This window comes from Lepisma saccharinum, chromosome 21 (assembly GCF_977018435.1).
Source record: "Lepisma saccharinum chromosome 21, izLepSacc3.1, whole genome shotgun sequence".
Lineage (NCBI taxonomy): Eukaryota > Metazoa > Arthropoda > Insecta > Zygentoma > Lepismatidae > Lepisma > Lepisma saccharinum.
The window spans coordinates 5,929,737-5,952,631 of NC_139249.1; the positions used below are offsets into that span (position 1 = coordinate 5,929,737).

Sequence of the window (22,895 nt, forward strand, 5' to 3'; positions counted from 1 at the left end):
AATCAATCAATATCACGTGACAGATATCGATCTATTATGGCACCAAAAATTGGTATTATCTTTTTTTGACTTGTTAGTGTTACGTTTCCCAAAACTTGCGTTCTTGTTTTAGAACTTTTATCTGCCAAATATACTGCAACTTAATACTCCATTGTGCTTTTAAACTATTATTTTAAATTGTAGGTCACATGGGCTACGTATTTGAGACAGTTTGATATGTTGGAACAGATTTTTGAGGAAGTAAAAGTAAAGTGCTCCCCTGCACTTTTCCATGAAGGTGTATAGGGGTGATGTGATCAGCACCATGCTCCTGGCTACCTTTATTCCTCAAAGTTTCCTCAAGGTACTAGCTTCATATGATGCTGGGTGGGCACTGGAGCAGTTTGAATAGGTGGAAAACATCCCAGTTCTCTCCTGCAGGGGATCGACCCTGGGTCTCTCGCATAGTAGTCAGATGCCCTAATGACTGAGTTCCATTATTACTCGTTCGACAAATGCCAATGGTGCGCACTTAGCTTGATAATTCAAAACATATCTCGTGCGACAAATACGAAGATGTGGCTCCCATGTGACGGTAGATAAGCACTCAATCTCCTGTTAGAACACTGCCACTTTGCTCTGTGATGCAAATGGTTTTGATAGAAGTTGAAAAAATCGTGAGAAATACATGATTTAATGTGGCTGTCAGAATTATTCCATGAACGTATAACTCTATAGTTTACTCTTGAGTAAAATGTTGGAAAACTTGCATGTTCTATGTACACAAACATGGCCTACAAAAGACAAGAATGTTGGATTTCATGGAATTTTTCGTTGTTTAAGGACATTTCTTTTAAAAAAAATCGCTATAAACGCCAACAATTCACATTTTATGCCAAATTTCAATATTTCGAATGCGCAAAAAATGTGTCCAGACATCACTGCACATTCCTAAACATAACTTCGCAGCAATTACCATTCTTCACGGTTTTGGGGTTTGCGAAAAATCGATGTCCCTAATAATTGGAAATTACTTTCTGGCCACCCCTCGTATAAATCAATAGATGGAAAGTGAAAATTTAGCAGGGCTGGCAGAGAAAAGTCAATTCTTGAAGAAAGTGATTTGCTTTTATGATTTAATGATTCGAGTAAATGTGATATTAAAATATTTACGTATTTATTATTCGTATTTCATTTCATAATATTGGACATTAACCTTACTCAGTGAGAGATTAATGACCATCTCTCACGAGTTTAAACAGACAGGACAGAGAATGGTGTTAATTTCATTGCAATACTAGTGTTGCAGTAAATTTGAGGTTGGGAGCAAGCACTTGCCAATTTTTATAACGTTCATCAATGCAGATTTATGTTTCACTTTTTCGTGATAGTATTCAATATATATCCCATTTGGTTGGACTCTTCTTGATATCTAAGAATAGTGCAATGTCATTGTAAACTTGTGCGAAACCAGTAATACGTCAGGATGATGAAAGAGAACCTTCGTAAGCACTGCTACATTAAATAAGGTGAAGTGAGCCAGAAGAGTAATAAAATTCCAGCAGCATATTTGCAGTCTAAAGCTCTTCTTGTTTATGCATTCGATTTTTGTTGGGTGTTGCAGTCCATGCAATTTCTGTCGCATGTTGTAGTGAGGTACTTTGTCGCGTGGCGATATTCGACAAAAATCGTATTTCATGATTGGGAAAAGAGAGACGCGGTAGTATATAAATACGGAGAAACTAGTACTCACTTTTATCCGCGAAGCTGACATATCAAATACAATAGCCATAAAATTCAAAAGGTTCGAGTCAAACACACTGCCCACACGCTCATAGACACCAGAATCAAGGAAACGCACGCCATAATGCACTTCCCGCACGAACTAAACATCGATAGCGGGCAAGTGCACCATACTTGGATTCCACTACTGCAGCAGTTATCGCCCGGAAATAGCAGACGACGCACCAAGATGCACAGCGCACCTAACGGCAGCCAGAGAACAACGAACAAAAGACGCACGCCAAGCAACAGCGCAGCAAGTTCCAACGAGGATGGTGGCAGTGGCCACTGAAATTAATCGAAAAAGAAGAAAAAACAGCTTCGCGGATAAAAGTGAGTACTAGTTTCTCCGTATTTATTTTAAAAATCGTAGGTATCAATGGAACCTATTTGTTTCCATGTTCCTTTAGTTTGCCCAACAAAATGCTTACTACGATGTCCGACAACTATCGGACGGCGCTACCCACTCTTATCCCCTCCATCTGTTGACAAGTCCCCTTACTACTCCCATATGAACAAGAAAAAAAACTGATAATTCAATGCATTTTTCACGTAATACAGATTAGAGGCTTTACCTTTACTCCAAGATGATACAATATGGTATCATCGTGCTGATTATGAAATTAATGTGCTTTTTGGACCTTCATACTCTTGTGTTTGGGTGGAAACTCTGACACAGGTCTGGAGCAAACCTGGGAAATTCATATTGATGACCAACCTCCCCCACCTCCGCAACATATCCATGCCACATTTCCGAACAGAGTTTCACATTTTGGCTCATTATTCAACTTGTATGGCACCCAGGAACATGAAACATGTTTCAATCTCTTTGGAAATGTCCATTCTTTGAAAGGAATACTAAGGTTTGCGCATTCTCCCCAAAATAGCAGGAGAAGAGGGGCAAACTCCAGATTTTTTTTTTCATTGAAATTCAGTGGTCGCGCCCTCAAACCCCCCTTCCTCAGTTCGGCATTCTGAATTGTACACGGTTGCATGCTACGATGTTTTAGCTGGAAAACAAAACTTATCCGAAGTAGATTGCTCCCATAGTGGCAGAGTTATAACAATTTTGCTCCAAAAATGCAAATTACCTATTTTTCGTAAAAAAAATAAAAAATAAAAAATAAAAAAATCACATTTTGGATTATTATTCAACTTGTATGGCACCCAAGAACATGAAACATATTACGTTCTCTTGAAAAATGTCCATTCTTTGAAAAGAATACTAAAGTTCGCGCCCTCTCCCAAAAATAGGGGGGAAGAAGGGGCAAACTCCAGATTTTTATGTTTTTTCCATTGAAATTCGGGGATTGTGCCCCCAAACCCCCTTCCTCGATCAGGTATTCTGAATTTGATACGGTTGCATGCTATGATGTTTTAGCTGCAAAACAAAACTTATCCGCAGTAGATTGCTCCCATAGTGCCAGAGTTATTTTCCTAAAAAAATGCAAATTACCTATTTTCTGTAAAAAAAAATCACATTTTGCCTTATCATTCAACTTGTATGGCACCCAAGAACATGAAACATGTTTCATTCTCTTGAGAAATATCCATTCTTTAAAAGAATACTAAAGTTTGTGGCTTCTCTTCAAAATAGTGGGAGAAGAGGGGGCTAACTCCATATTTTTGTTTTTTTTTCCATTGAAATTTGGGGGCCATGCCCCCAATCCCCCTTCCTCAGGTCGGCGTTCTGAATTGTACACGGCTGCATGCGCTGATATTTTATCTGAAAATCAAGTTATCCGAAGTAGATTGCTCCCATAGTGCCAGAGTTATAACAATTTTCCTCCAAAGAGTGTTCGAATTTAAAATTCCCGTCGAGAAACCAGGGCGAGAGAAATTTCTCTCGCTCTCCTCCTGCCATCACTGGTTTCTGGCGCCGTGGTTGTGTTGCGCATAAGAAGGGGCCTAAAAGTTGAGGCCGAAACTTACGAACGAGATTTCCTGTTCCCGTGCAGAGTTCCATAACGATATCTTTAAATAAATAAATAAATAAATAAATTAAAAAAAATAAAAAAAGTCAATGAAGACGAAATTCCCTGACATTTCCCTGACTTTTTTTGACATCTCAAATTCCCTGACTTTTCCCGGTTTTGCCACCCTGGTTATAAAATATTAACACATGAAAAGTTACAAAAATATAGAATAAAATAAAATGGATCAAGTTACCTTTTGTTCTGGTTCTTCTAATATACTGCTAGCCAAGTGTCCTATAAGAAACTTTTTCTGGCGTAGAACCTCTTCACGGCAAGCAAAGAGTTCCACAGTACTCATGGGCTCCAATGGTTCCATGTCCACAGTCTTGAATTCATCTTTTTTATTTTCATCAGGCTCTTCTCCATCTTCACCATCTTCACTGCCTTCACCATCCTCACTAGCTTCATGATCTTCACTGCCCTCACCATCTTCATGGTCTCCATCTTCTTCCCCTTCTTCACTTTCATCATCGCTGTCATCTGCAAAATGCAAGAGAAACATCTGATTATTGGTTGTTGTCGAGTTTGGTTTAAACTCCACTTTATGCACAGAAAGGCTAATTGGGACTGGACCTACAGTTTAAAGTTGGGTCCGAACCACGATGTCCCCGAGGGTGTGAAATTATAAAAGACTGGAGTAAGATCTTAATTTACATGCACATACACAAATATACACAAAGTGGTCCCTACCCCCTTCCCCTAGCGTATTCTCCGCCGCTGGTGTGCACATAAATGTTGATAATTGCAGAATTCAGGTCCTATCTTTTTTTTTTTTTGTCTGCATAGGAAATATTGCCCGTATTATTGTCTATTGCATGGTAAAACGTAAAGCAAGAGTCATTTCTTTCATTTTTACACTGCTGTTAAAAGTTTTGTCTTCGACTGTTGCATTATCTTTAAAATGACAGGATTTTTCTCTTCCGCCACCTGTTGCTCGAACTTCCAGCCAGTCTCCTTGTTTTTACGCTGCAGCTGGTTAAAGTGTTTTGTCTAGAATCTGCAAAGCTCTTGCTTGCCAATAACAGCAATGACTCATTGTTTTGAATCTCTCAAAGCTGTTTTGATTTGACGACAACGAAAGTCGATCTCCAGAAAGGAAAACAAGAGTTTAAACAACTTCATGTTCTGCGCCTTCTGATAAAACTGTAAATTTAATTCACATCCGCTTTTCTTCACAACCATTCATGTGAAAAAAAAGTGCACAATGTAGGAATGGTCGCAGAGACCGATTAAAAATACATTATTCTAGGGGAAAACTTTTGGAGGAGCAGGTGTTTGGCATCGAGAATACTCCTAAATCCAACATTACATTGTCGATTAATGTGAGAGTAAATAACAATCTACCATTTTGATATGTGAAAAAGTGCAGGTTTCGTAAAGCTTGTTTTGAGTTCCATTTTATGCTGATGGGCTAATCGGGACTAAATATACAGTTTAAAGCAAAATCAAATTCCAAACCCTAATGAGGATCGAGTGCGACGCTGTTTATGGTGTCCTAGAATATGCATTGGGTGCAAAGAGATCACTTGCGTGTTTCCTTTTTCAGGCTAAATTACAATGCAAGTCGAGAAAGAGTTTGGACTGCTCCCTGGAATGGGGGAGGGGTATGAATATGAAGTTTGTTGAAAAAAAGAAAATATGACTTTTTTTTACGATGTATGTTACACAGACGAACCACAACAAAATTTACAGCCCCGTGTTTTCCTTTTTTCTGGTGCCTAGAAAGGTTGCGTTGTGTGTCCCGACAGATCTTATCTTACAAGTTAATCTTGTAACAGAAAATTTTCTAGTAGACCTGTTAAAATCCAATATTCATTCTGCCCGATTATCTCCCGACTTTTGCTGACGCCAGTGTGACTGGTGTCAAGATCCTTCGAGTTTGGCTTGCAATAAACGAGAGATTGTTTTCCTTTCCATAGGTGTAAATGCAAACGGGTTTCTCATGAACTAGAATTGTAAGAATTTCGTGGAAGAGCAACGACTGCGCACAATTAAAAGAAAATAACATTATGTGATGAAAACAGGATGTCAATGGAGACAACTACCTAAAGATTTTTGTGAAAATGTTTTCATGTTCTATTTTCCGTCTCACAATATGCATTCTGTGCATAACTGGTTGTATAACTACCAGGATAAATGGTGTCAGTTTGAGCTCCGTTAGAGAGAGAGACAGAGAGAGAGAGAGAGAGAGAGAGAGAGAGAGATTCATCAGTATTCGTTATCATTTTCTTGCTTGCAACACACACAACCTAAAAAATAACTGAATTTTACTTGATATCCTCGAACAGAATAACTACCTGTATCGTCTGCATATCTGAGTTGGAGGCCAGCTTTAGTTTTAGTTGGTAACAAAGCCCTTCGTCCTTTCTCCTCCTGAGGGTCCTCTGCTTCATCATCATCTTCAGTCTCCATCTCATTATCTTCTGGGTTCTCATCTTCTTTCATTTTTTCTCTACAAGGAAGAAAAATACAAGAATTTTCATAAATAGCCAGAATCCAAGTGAAACCATTTTCTTTTCACTTAGACATATAAAAGCATAATGTAACTATAGCCTTTACCCCGTGAACGCCAATCTGTAACATTATGTCACAACAGGTATTTTTGTTCTAGCTGAGCTGTGACAAGATGTCACAAAGAGCGTTTCTTCATAGTATGTGACTCAAGTAATGTTCAGATACATGTTTTGAGTGATAAATGAGCCCCTTGAGGAATGCCATTAGTAAAGACCTTGATTATTTTGGTGGTTTTTTGTTTCCAAAGTTGGTGTTATTTCTCCTGCTTCTCGATTCAAGTTTCTACTCTAGCACATTTTCCTGCCAAATATACATAAAAATTGCAACTTTATTGAGCTTTAACACTAGGATTTTAATTTGTAGCTCAGAGTTTCGTACATTGGAAACCATTTACTTCTCACACGACAAAAAAGGTGTTACTACTCATGTGTGACGTTATTAAAATATAATGTCCAATTAAGATGAGAAACCAATATAACGAACATTCAAACAAATATCCATCTTACATCCCTAAAAGGCAAGTTTCCCAAGTCTAAATGGACTGCCAAAGAAGAATTACAATAGCTCAGTAGCTGAGCACATTAATCTTGCAACTGAAGTTCATAGGTTTGAATCCTGACCTGGCATGGGTATTTTTATCAACTTCATCTAATTATCACTCACCCTTGTTATCCTAATTAGCCAAGTGGTAGAACGATAACATAAAAGACGAAATTTTTAAATAATAATTTTGATTTATTTTACTTTGCTTCTTGTGCCACTTTCAACTAATGTACGAAGATGGGGATGAGTGATGGTGATGAAATTGATGAATAGACACTCACAAACATCCATACCCAACCCATGATTTGAACCCGAAAGCCCTGGCATCGTAGCATGGTGTGCTAACCACTTCACCACGGGGACCGAAAAAAAAAAAAGAATCAAGGTGACAAAAATCACAACATACAATGAATTAAAGCAACGAAAGTTAAAAACAAACACACATGAATTTATTAAAAGCATGTGACATATAAAGAAAGTGCAAAAATAAATTTAAAGCAAAGGAAAACTATACAAAAAATGAATTAAATCTATTAAAAAAACAACAAAAAATCAATTAAAGCAGCAAACTGACGTAAAAAACAAAAATACAAAAAGGTGAATTAAAGCAATGTAAAAAGATAATAAATTAAAGCAAAGTGAAAAAAAATGAATTAAAGCAAAGACATAGGAAAGGAAAAAGCATGAGGGAAGACTCACCTATTCAACCTAATTTTCGAAAGCAGAGAATAAGACTTGTCCGAGATGGCTTTCTTGAGAAAGATCAAATCATCTCCATCCACCATATCTAATACATCCTCTCCAATATCGCTGTCAATGTCCTTCGTCTCCTCCTCCTCCTTCTTTTTAGGTTCTGCGACATTCTGCTGTTTCTTCTTCAGTAGCATCGTCTTCTTCTTCGAGGTTATCTGCTCCATTCTTCCCTTCGAGAGTTTAATCGTCCCTTGTTTAATTTTCTTTTTCATCTGATTGTTCTGCTTCACTTTGCTGATCTTAACATTTCCTTTCTTCCTACTCTTCTGCAGTTACAGGGTAGATAAAAATCATTAATTTTATTTCAAAAATTATTTTTGATTATTTTTTTTCTAAAAATATGTTTCTTTTAAACATGTTTTTCAGCACTGTACATACAAATACATTATATACTTATATATAGTATTTATCTGGTAAATGACACTGTAAAATATTTGAACAGTTTATTAAAGCACATAAAAAAAATATTTGTAAATATACATATATAGCCGTGGTAGCTCAGTCGTTAGGGCATCTGACTACCATGCGAGAGACCCAGGTTCGATCCCCGGTGGGGGAGAACAGGGATTTTTTCAACCTGTTCCGGCACCCACCCAGTATTGTATAAAGTGGGTACCTGAAGGAAACTCTGGGGCGTAAAGGTTATCAGGGGCATGGTGCTGATAACATCACCCCCACCTTTGGCCGTGATCAAGAAAGTGTGGTGTCCTACCCCCACACCCCCTATACGCCTTCATGGCATGGTGCATAGCACAGGGGAGCACTTTACTTTTTGTAAATATACATTTTCTGTTTCTGATACTGTAAATGAATCTACTATGGAAATGTTTGTTTAGTGTATTAATGAAACTATAATAATTTCTGTTACTTTTCTTCCAGTGAAAATAAAACATTCTGGATGTACATTATGTACTATATATAATTGAAACTTAAAATCTTTCTTAATAGTCCTTGTACCTGAATTTTGGCGAGTTTTTAAAGGATCATTTGCTGCTGGCATGATTATTTAGAGATTAATAATGACATGACAAGCTGATTTTCCTCCACGACAACGCCCCATCACACACGTCAAGACTGGTCCAAAACAACTTGGAGACACGCAACTGGGAGGTGCTACCCAATCCCGCCTATTCACCAGACCTGGCCCCTTCCGACTACCATCTGTTTTCGTCGATGGGCCACGCCCTCGCTGAGCAGCACTTCGATTCGTATTAATAATGATAAAGACACTATATATGTTCTAACATGATTAGCATTTTGTATATTATTGAACACAACATTTTTGCTACTTTTGCCTATAAAAAAAAGTAATTGCATAATTCGATCCATTGGCATGGAGGAAAATCCAAACCCATCACTACACGTCCCAGAAAAAACCTGCCATCATCTGTCATTCAAAGAACATTATTTCCCTGCTGGGTCCCATGTGTCGAAACGCACCTGTTGAAACCCAGTTATACAGATCGGGACAAACAAAAGTCTAAAGTTGGAAAGGAAAATGGGATTAGCCCAGATATTTAAATTTCCAGGAATATGCTATGTACTATGTCTGAGACAAGTCCACCACATGGGCGATGACTGTTTTGACTGTGGGAGGTCTCTAAGGAGAGAGATATCCCCAATACACCAGGTGCCTTGTTGGTACCGGGACCTTATTGTTACACGAGACCACATCTGTGGGGGAAAAAAACCTGGCAGACTTCGAAGGAACTCTTATGGGGATAATATCATGTTACCCTTGATTTGCAAGAAACTTGACTGCGAGTCTTATCTGCATATGGATTCTTTGTCACGTACTTGCCGTTCACGGAACTTGAGTCCTCGTTCAACTAACAAATGCACAAATACGTATTTTTCAGTTTTTTTCTCAAAGCCAAAGGTAAGTTGGAAAAGGTGAATGAACCTTTGAAAAGGAACAAATTTTGGTTTTGGCCACGCTTCTACCGACTCAAAGACAATGGTATTGGCTCAACCCTAATTTTTAAAAATATTTTTAATTTACGAGATTAATGTAATTGATATCTACAAATTACTTATGTACTTTATTCTATAAATTATTTCTGTTAAATGACTTAAATCGCAATTTAAGTCAAACCACCTTGGGTAGTACACAAAGTATTACATTCACTTTTAAAATTACCGAAATTCGACTGAAGTTTATAACTGCTTTCAGGAGCGATGTCTTCACTCATTTTTTAGCTTCTTATTTTCCTGGTCACATATAGAAGACTCGGTGAAGTACACATTGACAATGAAGGGATTTCTACAAATGATATATTGTTTTGCTCCTTGTGTCTCTCTTCTTATCACTTGGCAACGGCTTTTTTTTGTTATGGTAGCAAAAAGTAGGTCATTTTGTTATTTTGCATGTAGACTACTCAAGGATTTGCCACCACGCGCAAACGTCGCAACCTCTCGAACACAAACTGAGGTAGCCTCCGCAAAATAGAAAGACTGGTACAATAAAAAATAAACTGCGTTTGTTACCTTCTAAAAGTTTTGCTTATTGTGTGTATGTAAAGTTAGTTCCACAGAGGAGGATGATTGGAAGTTAGAAAAGATATCGTCTGCGATGTAAGTGTGTTTTGTTGCAAATACGATTTTGCTGCATTTGCCCACCAGTTAGTGCCTAATGAGCAGTTTAGAGTCTATTTCATCACATCCACGAAAGAGCATGAAGACACCATATTGCTATGTTAACAGAAAACGAAAGATACTCACAAAGAATACTAGTCCATCTCAAAATTAAAATAATAAATCTTCCTTGCCCATTTGCGGTGACAGGGCTAATAAGAAGAGAAGTGTGGGCACAAAGCTTTCATATTTAACATGATATTGATGTGTCTTTGGTCAAGCAGAGGTTGTATATTTTTTTTCAAAATTATGTTCGTGTCATTTTGTTTGAAAAATAGTTTGCAGACACATCCTGTTGAAATATAGATTTGGGAGTGTGTAGGATATTCATCAAAGAAAAATTACCCCTTGTTCATCTTTCATCAGCATGAACGACGAAAAAAAATGAGCAAAGAGCATTTGCCATTAGCTGCAAGTGAAGCACGGGAAAGCGGCGCAGAAGGAAAAAGTCAGGTGGAAATCGGTGACAGCAGATGAGCCAACAGAATGATATTTGAAATTCATGAAGTTGTCAATTTTAAATCATCTCCATTTCGTTTGAAATTTTATGAGAACTTATCTTCCCAATTGGCTAACCCCTAACGCAAATTTACTTTTCTCCGGTATCCCTTATTTTCGTGTATTTTTGAATGACAGAAATGAAGAGTAATGGCAAGAAGGAATTGGTTTCGGCACAAAGGGAAGAGGTTCTGCAGCAAGTGCACCTTTTCCCGTGACCTCCCGAAGCGTGTGTAAAGATAGAATGCAAAATAAAAAGAAAGTTGGTATGGTGTTTTCTTTGGAATCTCGGACGCAAACTACTTCTTTTCACGTATCAAGATGAATGAACTGACTTTCTTTTCCACGCGCTCCTCTCGCCTTTAACAATTTTAGATTTTTCGATCCATGTTTCTAAATTGTGCCGAAGGAAATTGGCATTTACACGTGCAAGTTCGTCTACTGTAATTCTTCCAATTTCTCGAACAATACTGTCTTTTAATTCACGGATGGTGTGGTGTATACTTTATTTTTTTAGATTTCCCCATAAATAAAAATCACAGGCTGACCCTGTTACTCTAAACTTTTTTATGAGGTTTAATATAGTGGTCCTATGTGGAACGGGAACACCAGGAAATTTCGTTATTAAAGGTCGTCACACTTCTTCACAATTCCTCTTTCCGAAGTGACACTCGACAAGATAAATCCTTTGTTGTAATGTAAACTTTTGTGGTGCCATATTAAGCCACAATCTTCACCACACGAACACGACACAACAAACTTCTGAGGGAGGATTACACCGGCGTCAGTCTGCAACGTCAACAGAAAGGGAAAGAGAGCGAAGGCAGGGAGAGCGAAAAAAAACAGACTCTAGCATGCGACTGTCGCGGACCTATTCACCGGGAGAGACAAGCGTTGATGCCGGCTGCTTGCCGCCGAGTCTCGTAGAGAATGTCAGGGAATGCTCTGTATATGGCCAACTGCAGGTCTTAAAATTTAGCTAGCAACAGTGCAATGCGTATGTTCCACAATACACAATTGGAACGAACCATGCGAAACACAAAATATCCAATTTTAATGTGTCTCCGATCTATGAAACTGTTACCTTTTTCATTCACAGAAGGAAGAGAAAATACTGTAGAACAGTGGAAATGGTTGTGTAAGAAATTTGAAGCTTTCTGAAAGTAATTAGCACTGTTTGCAGTTCCAAAAAGTCCCAATTATAGCTGAAAATATGATGTAAAAGGTATACTGGGCCAACATATATAAACATAAATCGAACCATGAAAAATGCATGTGTATCATGATGAAATCTGAACTTGGGCCTTTAATACTTTGGTACTAGTTTACTATCCTTCGGACAGATTTCTTCATTTGTACAGAAGAAACTACTTACCGTAATAAGTTCCTGTAGTATTGTCTAACATCTGGAAGGGGTTTTGTGTGATGTGGGAATGTTTCATAGCAGAAATTCAACCATTGACGCATAGCCCCACGAACCATTTCCAGTAAGGTTAGGTTAGGTAGGGTCACAATAGCTTACAATAGTTAAAAATTGGTTTCGAAAAAAATATGCGTATCCCCACCCACCATTCTCGCATAGCCCCACGAACCATTGACACATAGCCCCACAAATCATTTGCGGAAACGTACGTTCTTCAGTTACATAAACACTTTTTTTAAAAAAAAAATGATCAAAAAAACGTGAATACACGTTAAAAAATGATCCGCGAAGCAAATAGGTAAGTACAAATGTCAAAAATTGACGAAACTCAGAAGTTATAGGTGTCCGAAGGATAGTAAACATTTACCAATACTCTTTAAGGCTTAATTGAAGATGACGGGAGTGTTCCCCGATTTGTTTGAAATTTTGTACATTTTCTTCACGAGGCCTTCTGAACACGAATCTGACGTTAGAATTTCCCGGTCACTTCTGTAACTTGAAAATTTCACATAATGTTAGGTTACGTTAGATATATCGCCATTATGAAAAGCAATATATTACATCTTACACACGTAATATCCAAATTTCAAACAGTGACCGGGACTTCAGAACCTCTGACACTTCATCCGGAAAACTTATTTGGTTACTACATTCTCGGTAAAACTATCAAAGCCGGGAAATGTCTGTAACTCGTTTATTCTGTAATTGTTGACATTTGTACTTACCTATTCTGCATTACGAAAGATTGTTTAACAAGGGATTTTTTTTTTTTTTTTTTTTTAACTAAATTAGTATCTATGGTCGACATATCGGGTAATTATTGTTCGTTCTTTTCTCACTTCCTGAACACGCAAAATGGCGAGCAAATCTTGACTAGCATTGCGTTTCAAACGGCAAAGCAGTGTTTCAATCTTCTTAACAGAAAAATTCCCGCATAGCCCCAAAAACCATTTGGGATAGTATGACCATCCACGAATAAAATTTGGCGCTCACGTATAGAAATTCCTGAATTATGGCTAGCCCCACGGACCATTGGTGCTCGCCCCACGAACCATTGGCACGTGGTTAGGTTAGGCTAGGTTAGGTTAGGCAACATAGTTAAATTTTAGGGTCGTAGTAATATCAGGAATATATATATTTCGTTCTTTAAGTATTCGAAACGGAAAATCTTGCGATAAATAATGAGCAATTGTGCATTGTCGGTTGCGATGACTGACCCTCTTATTTTGCAAGTTTGACACGTGAGCGCCAAATTTCAAACAAAACGGAGAAATTCCCGGTATTGTAAAATCGCTCAAAAAAAACAAAAACAAAAACTGTGTGTTTGGAAACACTTACCGGGGATTACGTCATCAGATGCTCGCAACATCTGGTTCAAGTACATGGATGGAAATGCAAGCAACAGCTTTCGTGCATCGGACGGACATTATAAATTATTTTTTTAACTATGCTTACCTAACCTAACCTTGCCGGAAATGGTTCATGGGGCTATTGTGGATGGGTTTTGGGGCTATCCGTCAATGGTTTGTGATGACATAATGAACACAAAAGTAGGTATTTTTTGGTTAAGAAGGTTGAAACACTGCATACCCACTCCAATTTGACAAAACACAAGCACGACGATCCACAGCTGTGCTCGTCATATTGCATGTTCCGCAATGGAAGAAAGGACCCAAAAGCATTACTCGTAATGTGAAAAATCAAAGTTATTTTCGAGTAAAAAGCATAATGGCACCTTCAACTATGTTCCGCAATACACAATTGGTAAGTACGAACCATTTAAAACTGAAAATATCCGATAGAAGTGTGTCTCCGATATGACAGACATTTACTGAAATAGGGTGAAATTTAAGTATCCCCGAAACACATTTCTTCAAATGTACAGGTGAAATTACTTACTGAATGCAGTTTCTTTAGAATTGTGGAAGTTCGGGGAAGCGTTTTTAAGCATCGTTCATTCAATTTTGCCGGTAAATCATCTATTTTTCGATATAAATGTGTGACCGATGTACGAAAGCTCTTGCATCCATATACTTCCAGGTGGATGTAGCCTGTGTGTGATGACGTAATCCCAGTCAATCCCGGTCAGTGTTTTCACAAGAGGAAGGTACGTTTCCGCAAATGGTTTGTGGGGCTATGCGAGAATGGTGTGGGGGGGCTACGCATATGTTTTTCGAAACCAATATTTAACTATTGTAACCTATACGTGACCCTACCTAACCTTACCGGAAATGGTTCGTGGGATGCGTTAATGGTTTGTGGGGCTACGTAGGTATTTTTGGGTAGAGTGGGGTGGAAACACTGCATGCCGACTATGGTAGTGAAACTGTGACCGCCATTTAGCGTGTTACTGAAGGGAAAAAGAAACGAACAAAACTTACTTCATACGTCGAAAATAAAGATTATTTCCGTGAAAAAACGAAATGGCACCTTCAAGAATCCTTAGGAATGCAGAATACGTAAGTACCAATGTGAAAAAGAAGAAAATAAAGGAATTTTAGGCATTTCGGGGATACTTAACATTTAATCAAATATAATTTTTAAAGGGAGTACAGTGGTAAACACCATCCTCTTGTATGGAGAAAAAAAATAAAATGTCGACATGGTGACAGATGGTCTGGTTTTGAATGACCAACGTATTATTAATCGTATTACACGTTTCTGTTTTTTCATACGTCTTGTGTGCAAAATTTTAGGAGGTACTACAATTTTCTATCCAGTTTCTCATGAAGTAACAGTTAAAAGTTAAATACTAAGACAGGAAAAAACTTACCAGCTTCATCTTTATCTGTTGCTCTTGCTAGTAATACAAAATGTGAATAAAAATAAATAAATATATTCCACTTAAATTACTATATCTACACCAAAGTACTGTAACCAAAGTATAATTGATATGTTGTCTTTCACACGTGCTTATGGGTATTGCAAATTATCCTCCAGTACATAGTTCAAGGATAAGAAATATGTAAAAGATAAAATCCTGATTCTAGTTGGTAAAGAGAAGGCACTTCAACACATTTGTTACAATCAAACACAAAATAATTGTCGAAATATCAAGTTCCTTTGTAAAATAGAAACTTTTGTTTGTGATTTCCGTAATGGTCGAATTATTGTAACAAAGATGGAAACTGCCAAAGAGATAGACGGCAGAGTGACGTGTGACGTCAGACAAAAGTCTCTTTCGGCAGCTGGCATGTTCGTGACGTGTAAAGGTTAACGTACGGTAGATGTGTGCGGGACAGAATTTTTTCGGTCGGAACGGGAAATGAAATCTGAACTTGGGCCTTTAATACTTTGGTACTAGTTTACTATCCTTCGGACAGATTTCTTCATTTGTACAGAAGAAACTACTTACCGTAATAAGTTCCTGTAGTATTGTCTAACATCTGGAAGGGGTTTTGTGTGATGTGGGAATGTTTCATAGCAGAAATTCAACCATTGACGCATAGCCCCACGAACCATTTCCAGTAAGGTTAGGTTAGGTAGGGTCACAATAGCTTACAATAGTTAAAAATTGGTTTAGAAAAAAATATGCGTATCCCCACCCACCATTCTCGCATAGCCCCACGAACCATTGACACATAGCCCCACAAACCATTTGCGGAAACGTACGTTCTTCAGTTACATAAACACTTTTTTTTAAAAAAAAATGATCAAAAAAACGTGAATACACGTTAAAAAATGATCCGCGAAGCAAATAGGTAAGTACAAATGTCAAAAATTGACGAAACTCAGAAGTTATAGGTGTCCGAAGGATAGTAAACATTTACCAATACTCTTTAAGGCTTAATTGAAGATGACGGGAGTGTTCCCCGATTTGTTTGAAATTTTGTACATTTTCTTCACGAGGCCTTCTGAACACGAATCTGACGTTAGAATTTCCCGGTCACTTCTGTAACTTGAAAATTTCACATAATGTTAGGTTACGTTAGATATATCGCCATTATGAAAAGCAATATATTACATCTTACACACGTAATATCCAAATTTCAAACAGTGACCGGGACTTCAGAACCTCTGACACTTCATCCGGAAAACTTATTTGGTTACTACATTCTCGGTAAAACTATCAAAGCCGGGAAATGTCTGTAACTCGTTTATTCTGTAATTGTTGACATTTGTACTTACCTATTCTGCATTACGAAAGATTGTTTAACAAGGGATTTTTTTTTTTTTTTTTTTTAACTAAATTAGTATCTATGGTCGACATATCGGGTAATTATTGTTCGTTCTTTTCTCACTTCCTGAACACGCAAAATGGCGAGCAAATCTTGACTAGCATTGCGTTTCAAACGGCAAAGCAGTGTTTCAATCTTCTTAACAGAAAAATTCCCGCATAGCCCCAAAAACCATTTGGGATAGTATGACCATCCACGAATAAAATTTGGCGCTCACGTATAGAAATTCCTGAATTATGGCTAGCCCCACGGACCATTGGTGCTCGCCCCACGAACCATTGGCACGTGGTTAGGTTAGGCTAGGTTAGGTTAGGCAACATAGTTAAATTTTAGGGTCGTAGTAATATCAGGAATATATATATTTCGTTCTTTAAGTATTCGAAACGGAAAATCTTGCGATAAATAATGAGCAATTGTGCATTGTCGGTTGCGATGACTGACCCTCTTATTTTGCAAGTTTGACACGTGAGCGCCAAATTTCAAACAAAACGGAGAAATTCCCGGTATTGTAAAATCGCTCAAAAAAAAACAAAAACAAAAACTGTGTGTTTGGAAACACTTACCGGGGATTACGTCATCAGATGCTCGCAACATCTGGTTCAAGTACATGGATGGAAATGCAAGCAACAGCTTTCGTGCATCGGACGGACATTATAAATTATTTTTTTAACTATGCTTACCTAACCTAACCTTGCCGGAAATGGTTCATGGGGCTATTGTGGATGGGTTTTGGGGCTATCCGTCAATGGTTTGTGATGACATAATGAACACAAAAGTAGGTATTTTTTGGTTAAGAAGGTTGAAACACTGCATACCCACTCCAATTTGACAAAACACAAGCACGACGATCCACAGCTGTGCTCGTCATATTGCATGTTCCGCAATGGAAGAAAGGACCCAAAAGCATTACTCGTAATGTGAAAAATCAAAGTTATTTTCGAGTAAAAAGCATAATGGCACCTTCAACTATGTTCCGCAATACACAATTGGTAAGTACGAACCATTTAAAACTGAAAATATCCGATAGAAGTGTGTCTCCGATATGACAGACATTTACTGAAATAGGGTGAAATTTAAGTATCCCCGAAACACATTTCTTCAAATGTACAGGTGAAATTACTTACTGAATGCAGTTTCTTTAGAATTGTGGAAGTTCGGGGAAGCGTTTTTAAGCATCGTTCATTCAATTTTGCCGGTAAATCATCTATTTTTCGATATAAATGTGTGACCGATGTACGAAAGCTCTTGCATCCATATACTTCCAGGTGGATGTAGCCTGTGTGTGATGACGTAATCCCAGTCAATCCCGGTCAGTGTTTTCACAAGAGGAAGGTACGTTTCCGCAAATGGTTTGTGGGGCTATGCGAGAATGGTGTGGGGGGGCTACGCATATGTTTTTCGAAACCAATATTTAACTATTGTAACCTATACGTGACCCTACCTAACCTTACCGGAAATGGTTCGTGGGATGCGTTAATGGTTTGTGGGGCTACGTAGGTATTTTTGGGTAGAGTGGGGTGGAAACACTGCATGCCGACTATGGTAGTGAAACTGTGACCGCCATTTAGCGTGTTACTGAAGGGAAAAAGAAACGAACAAAACTTACTTCATACGTCGAAAATAAAGATTATTTCCGTGAAAAAACGAAATGGCACCTTCAAGAATCCTTAGGAATGCAGAATACGTAAGTACCAATGTGAAAAAGAAGAAAATAAAGGAATTTTAGGCGTTTCGGGGATACTTAACATTTAATCAAATATAATTTTTAAAGGGAGTACAGTGGTAAACACCATCCTCTTGTATGGAGAAAAAAAATAAAATGTCGACATGGTGACAGATGGTCTGGTTTTGAATGACCAACGTATTATTAATCGTATTACACGTTTCTGTTTTTTCATACGTCTTGTGTGCAAAATTTTAGGAGGTACTACAATTTTCTATCCAGTTTCTCATGAAGTAACAGTTAAAAGTTAAATACTAAGACAGGAAAAAACTTACCAGCTTCATCTTTATCTGTTGCTCTTGCTAGTAATACAAAATGCGAATAAAAATAAATAAATATATTCCACTTAAATTACTATATCTACACCAAAGTACTGTAACCAAAGTATAATTGTTATGTTGTCTTTCACACGTGCTTATGGGTATTGCAAATTATCCTCCAGTACATAGTTCAAGGATAAGAAATATGTAAAAGATAAAATCCTGATTCTAGTTGGTAAAGAGAAGGCACTTCAACACATTTGTTACAATCAAACACAAAATAATTGTCGAAATATCAAGTTCCTTTGTAAAATAGAAACTTTTGTTTGTGATTTCCGTAATGGTCGAATTATTGTAACAAAGATGGAAACTGCCAAAGAGATAGACGGCAGAGTGACGTGTGACGTCAGACAAAAGTCTCTTTCGGCAGCTGGCATGTTCGTGACGTGTAAAGGTTAACGTACGGTAGATGTGTGCGGGACAGAATTTTTTCGGTCGGAACGGGAAAAATTCGCAATTTCCCGACAAAGTCGGGAAACTTTCGGGACGGGAAATGTTCGAAATGTCCCGAAGCTCTGGAAATCTCAAATTCTATACGTCATTTTCACTTTAAGCTTAGAGTAAGGAATAGAGAGGGCGCAAGCGTGTTCTCTGAACGAGGGGAATGAAGCCTTGAGGGGAAGGGGGTGAGGTAATACCTTCATCTTGGGATACGCCACAGTTACAGCTGATACAGTGGTGGAAGTAGGGATTTGAGCGTGGAATGTTCGTTTATAGTGCATAATATTTGTACATTTCAGTGACACTGGTAGTAGATAGTAAATAAGAAGCTATGCCTCTGTGCGCAGCTTTCGGATGCAACAATAGAAGTAGCAAGAAATGTTTAAAAGAAAAAAAAGAGAAGGAATTGAGAGGTCCCCAGATAAACATGTTTACAGCATATTTGCGTTTATTATACACGCATTTCTGTTGCGATTTTATTAGTGGTAATATTATTAACGGCATGTATACATTTTTAAATTCAAAATTGTGACATATCGGAATAGCGAAAATCGTTCGCACGTTTCATAAAGGAAACTATTACAAATGTTTATACGTGTTAAGAACTTTGTGGAATGTAAATTCATTGAACGAACAGAGAGAGACTTCAGACATGCAAAAAGAGAGTCGTGTAGCTTGGAAACCAACCATCAGAAATAAAATTTATTTAATGAGACCTTCCGAACCAAAGCGACACGCTAAGCTACACGTGTCGCTCGGACTGGGCCGTTTTCTTAATACTGCCCATCGTGTCGCCTCGATCTGTTGGTGGCGCATGTAAGGTTATTTATTTTGCTTCAGACTGAAGGAGCCCGTGTCGCTTGTCGCCTCAAATAATAGAGATTTCAGATCTAATGTACACGTGACTCATGTCGCGTCGGAACGAGCAAGCCAACGTTTACACAAGAAAAAAAATAACCGTGCATGCGCCACCAACAAACCGAGGCGACACGATGGACTGTATTAAGAAAAAGGCCCAGTCCGAGCGAAACGTGCAGCTTGGAGTGTCGTTTCGGTTTAAAAAATTGCATTCTGAGAGTCTGTTGCCAAGAGAGACTTATCGCTTGTCGCCTGTCGCCTCGGTCTAAATGCTTCCATTGAATGAACGGGCTCCTGTCTTTTGTCGCCTATCGAGTGTCCCGTATCGCCTGATGTTTCGGTCCAAAATCTACCTATAATCTCGACTTAGGCTTACTTATTGAGGTGGCGTAAATTGTTAATAAATCGTGTTAAACCTTTGTACATAGCTCATATTTTTATATAATAATGTTTTGTGATGCATTTACGAGTGTAGGAGTTATAATGCAACTCCTAGTTTGATTCTATTGTTATTTCATTAAACTCTTTCTGGTATACTAACGTAGCATTATATATGGTAAATGAACACGCCCCAGTACATAAAAAGGTCTAGATCTTTGTTTTTTCGTCAAAACTAGTCACTAAGAACTTCGTGTTATTATTTCCGACGATTTAAACTTAATGAAGCATAACAAGCAGCCTTATTTTTCCCGACGAAATTCCTTCTCGCTGAAAGTTAACAAATAGACGCAACAGCCGTGTGGAACATCCCAACATGGCGGCCGCCGCAATCTATTTTGGCTTCAGCTGACGTCACACACGCTCTCTCTATACCTTATATGCACTAAGACTTTAAGTGAAGATTTTTGCATTTCTGGAATAAAATCCAACAATTTCCGATAAGTTCCAGAAACTTACAATGCAGGAAACGTCGAGAATTAACGACTTTTTAAAATGACCATTCGGTATTTCCCGACTGCTCGGGATCCCGAAAAGTCGGGAAGTCATTTCCCGAAGTCTAGATTGGGCGGGGCCTCCGAGATACTTATATACGGGCCTCACACCAGCTTCCGTGACGTCACAGGATTAGTAAACTGTAGACCATTTACAACATTTTACAAAGTGCATTATAAGAGTATAATATTTATTTTTCTGACTGAATCGTCCTTTTGTTCAGAACGTTGGATTCACCTCAAGAAAATTTCAAATGTTATACGGCATTATAACTTGTCGCGTAGACCTGCTACAACGGCTGGGATACGTCGGGCTGACCCCCCGACTATTCCAATCCTGGTTGAAGATCTCCACGCTTAGAGGTGACGAAGAAAAGCGTGGGAGGGAGACCGGCAGCCGGTAAGTAAGGCAAGGCCCTTCATGGGCTGTTACGCACAGGATTATTATTATTTATTACGGCATTATAAAACACGTAAATAATATTGATAAAAGCAAAATCCAATCTTTCCAGTTCTACATAATGTACCTTTGTTTTTCAAATTACCAAGGGAAAAAAGGCGACAAAGATAAAATTTTATCCTACATTTGAAACTTACTCAATTCGTAAAGAATTATCATCGTTAGTATATCATTGCTATTGAATTGCTATGGAATAAACACTTACGATTCAAGTTATGCATGCAAGATAATTTTGTGAAAGTTTACGTACATAGGGTTTGGGAAAGAGCATAAGATTGAAATTTCGTATTAAATAAACTTTCTAACTTTGGAAACTCAATTCCAGTGTGTAATTTGAATAAGTTTTTAATTTTCTAGAAATCCCGTAAATATTTCGCTGCACAAGTTTGACTGGTTTGGTTCTAGGTTATTTTTTAAAAAATCATTTTAAAAATTTTACATCAAGCAAAGAGAGATAGTGTACACATAGTACTAATGCAACTAACCTTTTCGAAATACATGGATGCTAAGAACACTAACTTTAAAAGATCTAACAGTAATTCATGCAAAGGGATTTACGATCACACGAAAAATGATAATGTTAATGCAAGCAACTTACTTTAATTAAGAAGTCCAAAGCAAAAAGCAGAAGAACACAATAAACAATAAACCTCATGTCCTATCAGGGCAATATTGTTAGAAGAATTTCGTATTCTAAAATCCTTATAGATATACCCCTTTTCGGTAGACAAGCTAGATATGGTAAAAATCAAGATACAAGTTGTTTTTCAGGATACGGCGTAAGTTTTAGGAATATCAGCGTATGTTTGATTCATCCCTAACAACGATAATTTACTTGTAACTCTACCTGGACATGTATTGAAATCGTACCATGCAAATTTGGTTAACATATAAATTCATAATTATATTTTCCCCTTGTACTTTCCATATTTAGAACAGGTTCAGATAAAATCTCGCTCTCCTACTTTTACACAGGGCATAAATTTAAATAGGTTACACGAAATCACGACTGACTGACTGTGCAAATGTACGAAACAAATCGTTATTCTTTATATAATAGTATTTTTTTATTAAATCAAGATTTTGTGCAAGGTTAATACTGAAAGTTTGTTAAGTAATAATGATGCAAATTAAAATTACATCTTTGTACTCAAAACAAATTCGGAGCACAATAAAATAAAAAGTAACAATTATTCGTTAATCAATAGTTCTGTGTACAAGATACATTTTGTGAATTACTGTCATCTCAGCACAAAAGTACTGTAGAATACAGGCATGTTTCATTAAGAAGAAAGAAACTCCAGGCTCTATACACCTTCAGATATGTAGCTTCGTGCAGGGCCTATGTTTGAATTGTTGTTTTAAGTCCACTTCATGCTTGTAGGCTAATCGGGGCTGGACCCACACTTGGGATCCGAACCACTGTGCAACGTGCCTCCACCGGGTATTGAACCGAACCCGGGACTCCTTGATTAATTAAAAGCCATCGACGGTCCCACTACTCCATCGGGGAGGCCGCATGGTCAATGTGAGAGAGTCAGTATGTTTGCAAAACACACTAATATCCATCCAGGAAATATGCCTTGTACATATTTACAAGCTGTAAAGATATTCGTCCAATCTAACTTCCAATCTATGATGATCGCCTGTGTTTCTAAACCTAAAGTTAGGCGACTCTTCCCTTGAAATATAATTCTCTCAAATACGACTCTTGAATGGACATAGTAGCACGCGATAGGTAAAAGAAAAGACCATTCATACCCCCAAAAGAAACCCATTTAACTCGCCACTGGCACCAGCTGTAGGTTAAAAAAATCGTCATGTAGTTTTGAGTTTAGGACCTCTAGCAGCCGTTTTTTTTTGGTTCTCACTTAGAAGTCC

The 22,895-nt window shown here is 37.8% G+C and overlaps 1 protein-coding gene across 1 annotated transcript in view; it reads right to left on the bottom strand.

The window, feature by feature from the left end:
• The window catches only part of Noc3 (Nucleolar complex protein 3), a 45,902-nt gene extending 30,612 nt beyond the window's left edge, over window positions 1–15,290 (bottom strand). The window contains exons 1-4 of the mRNA XM_083142598.1: window positions 14,876–15,290; window positions 7,494–7,819; window positions 6,035–6,189; window positions 3,931–4,217 (exon numbers count right to left, since the gene is read on the bottom strand). Of these exons, the coding sequence (XP_082998724.1) occupies window positions 3,931–4,217; window positions 6,035–6,189; window positions 7,494–7,819; window positions 14,876–14,884 (777 nt within the window). The 5' untranslated portion in view covers window positions 14,885–15,290. The remainder of the gene's footprint in view (window positions 1–3,930; window positions 4,218–6,034; window positions 6,190–7,493; window positions 7,820–14,875) is intronic.
• Window positions 15,291–22,895: the final 7,605 nt, after the last annotated feature.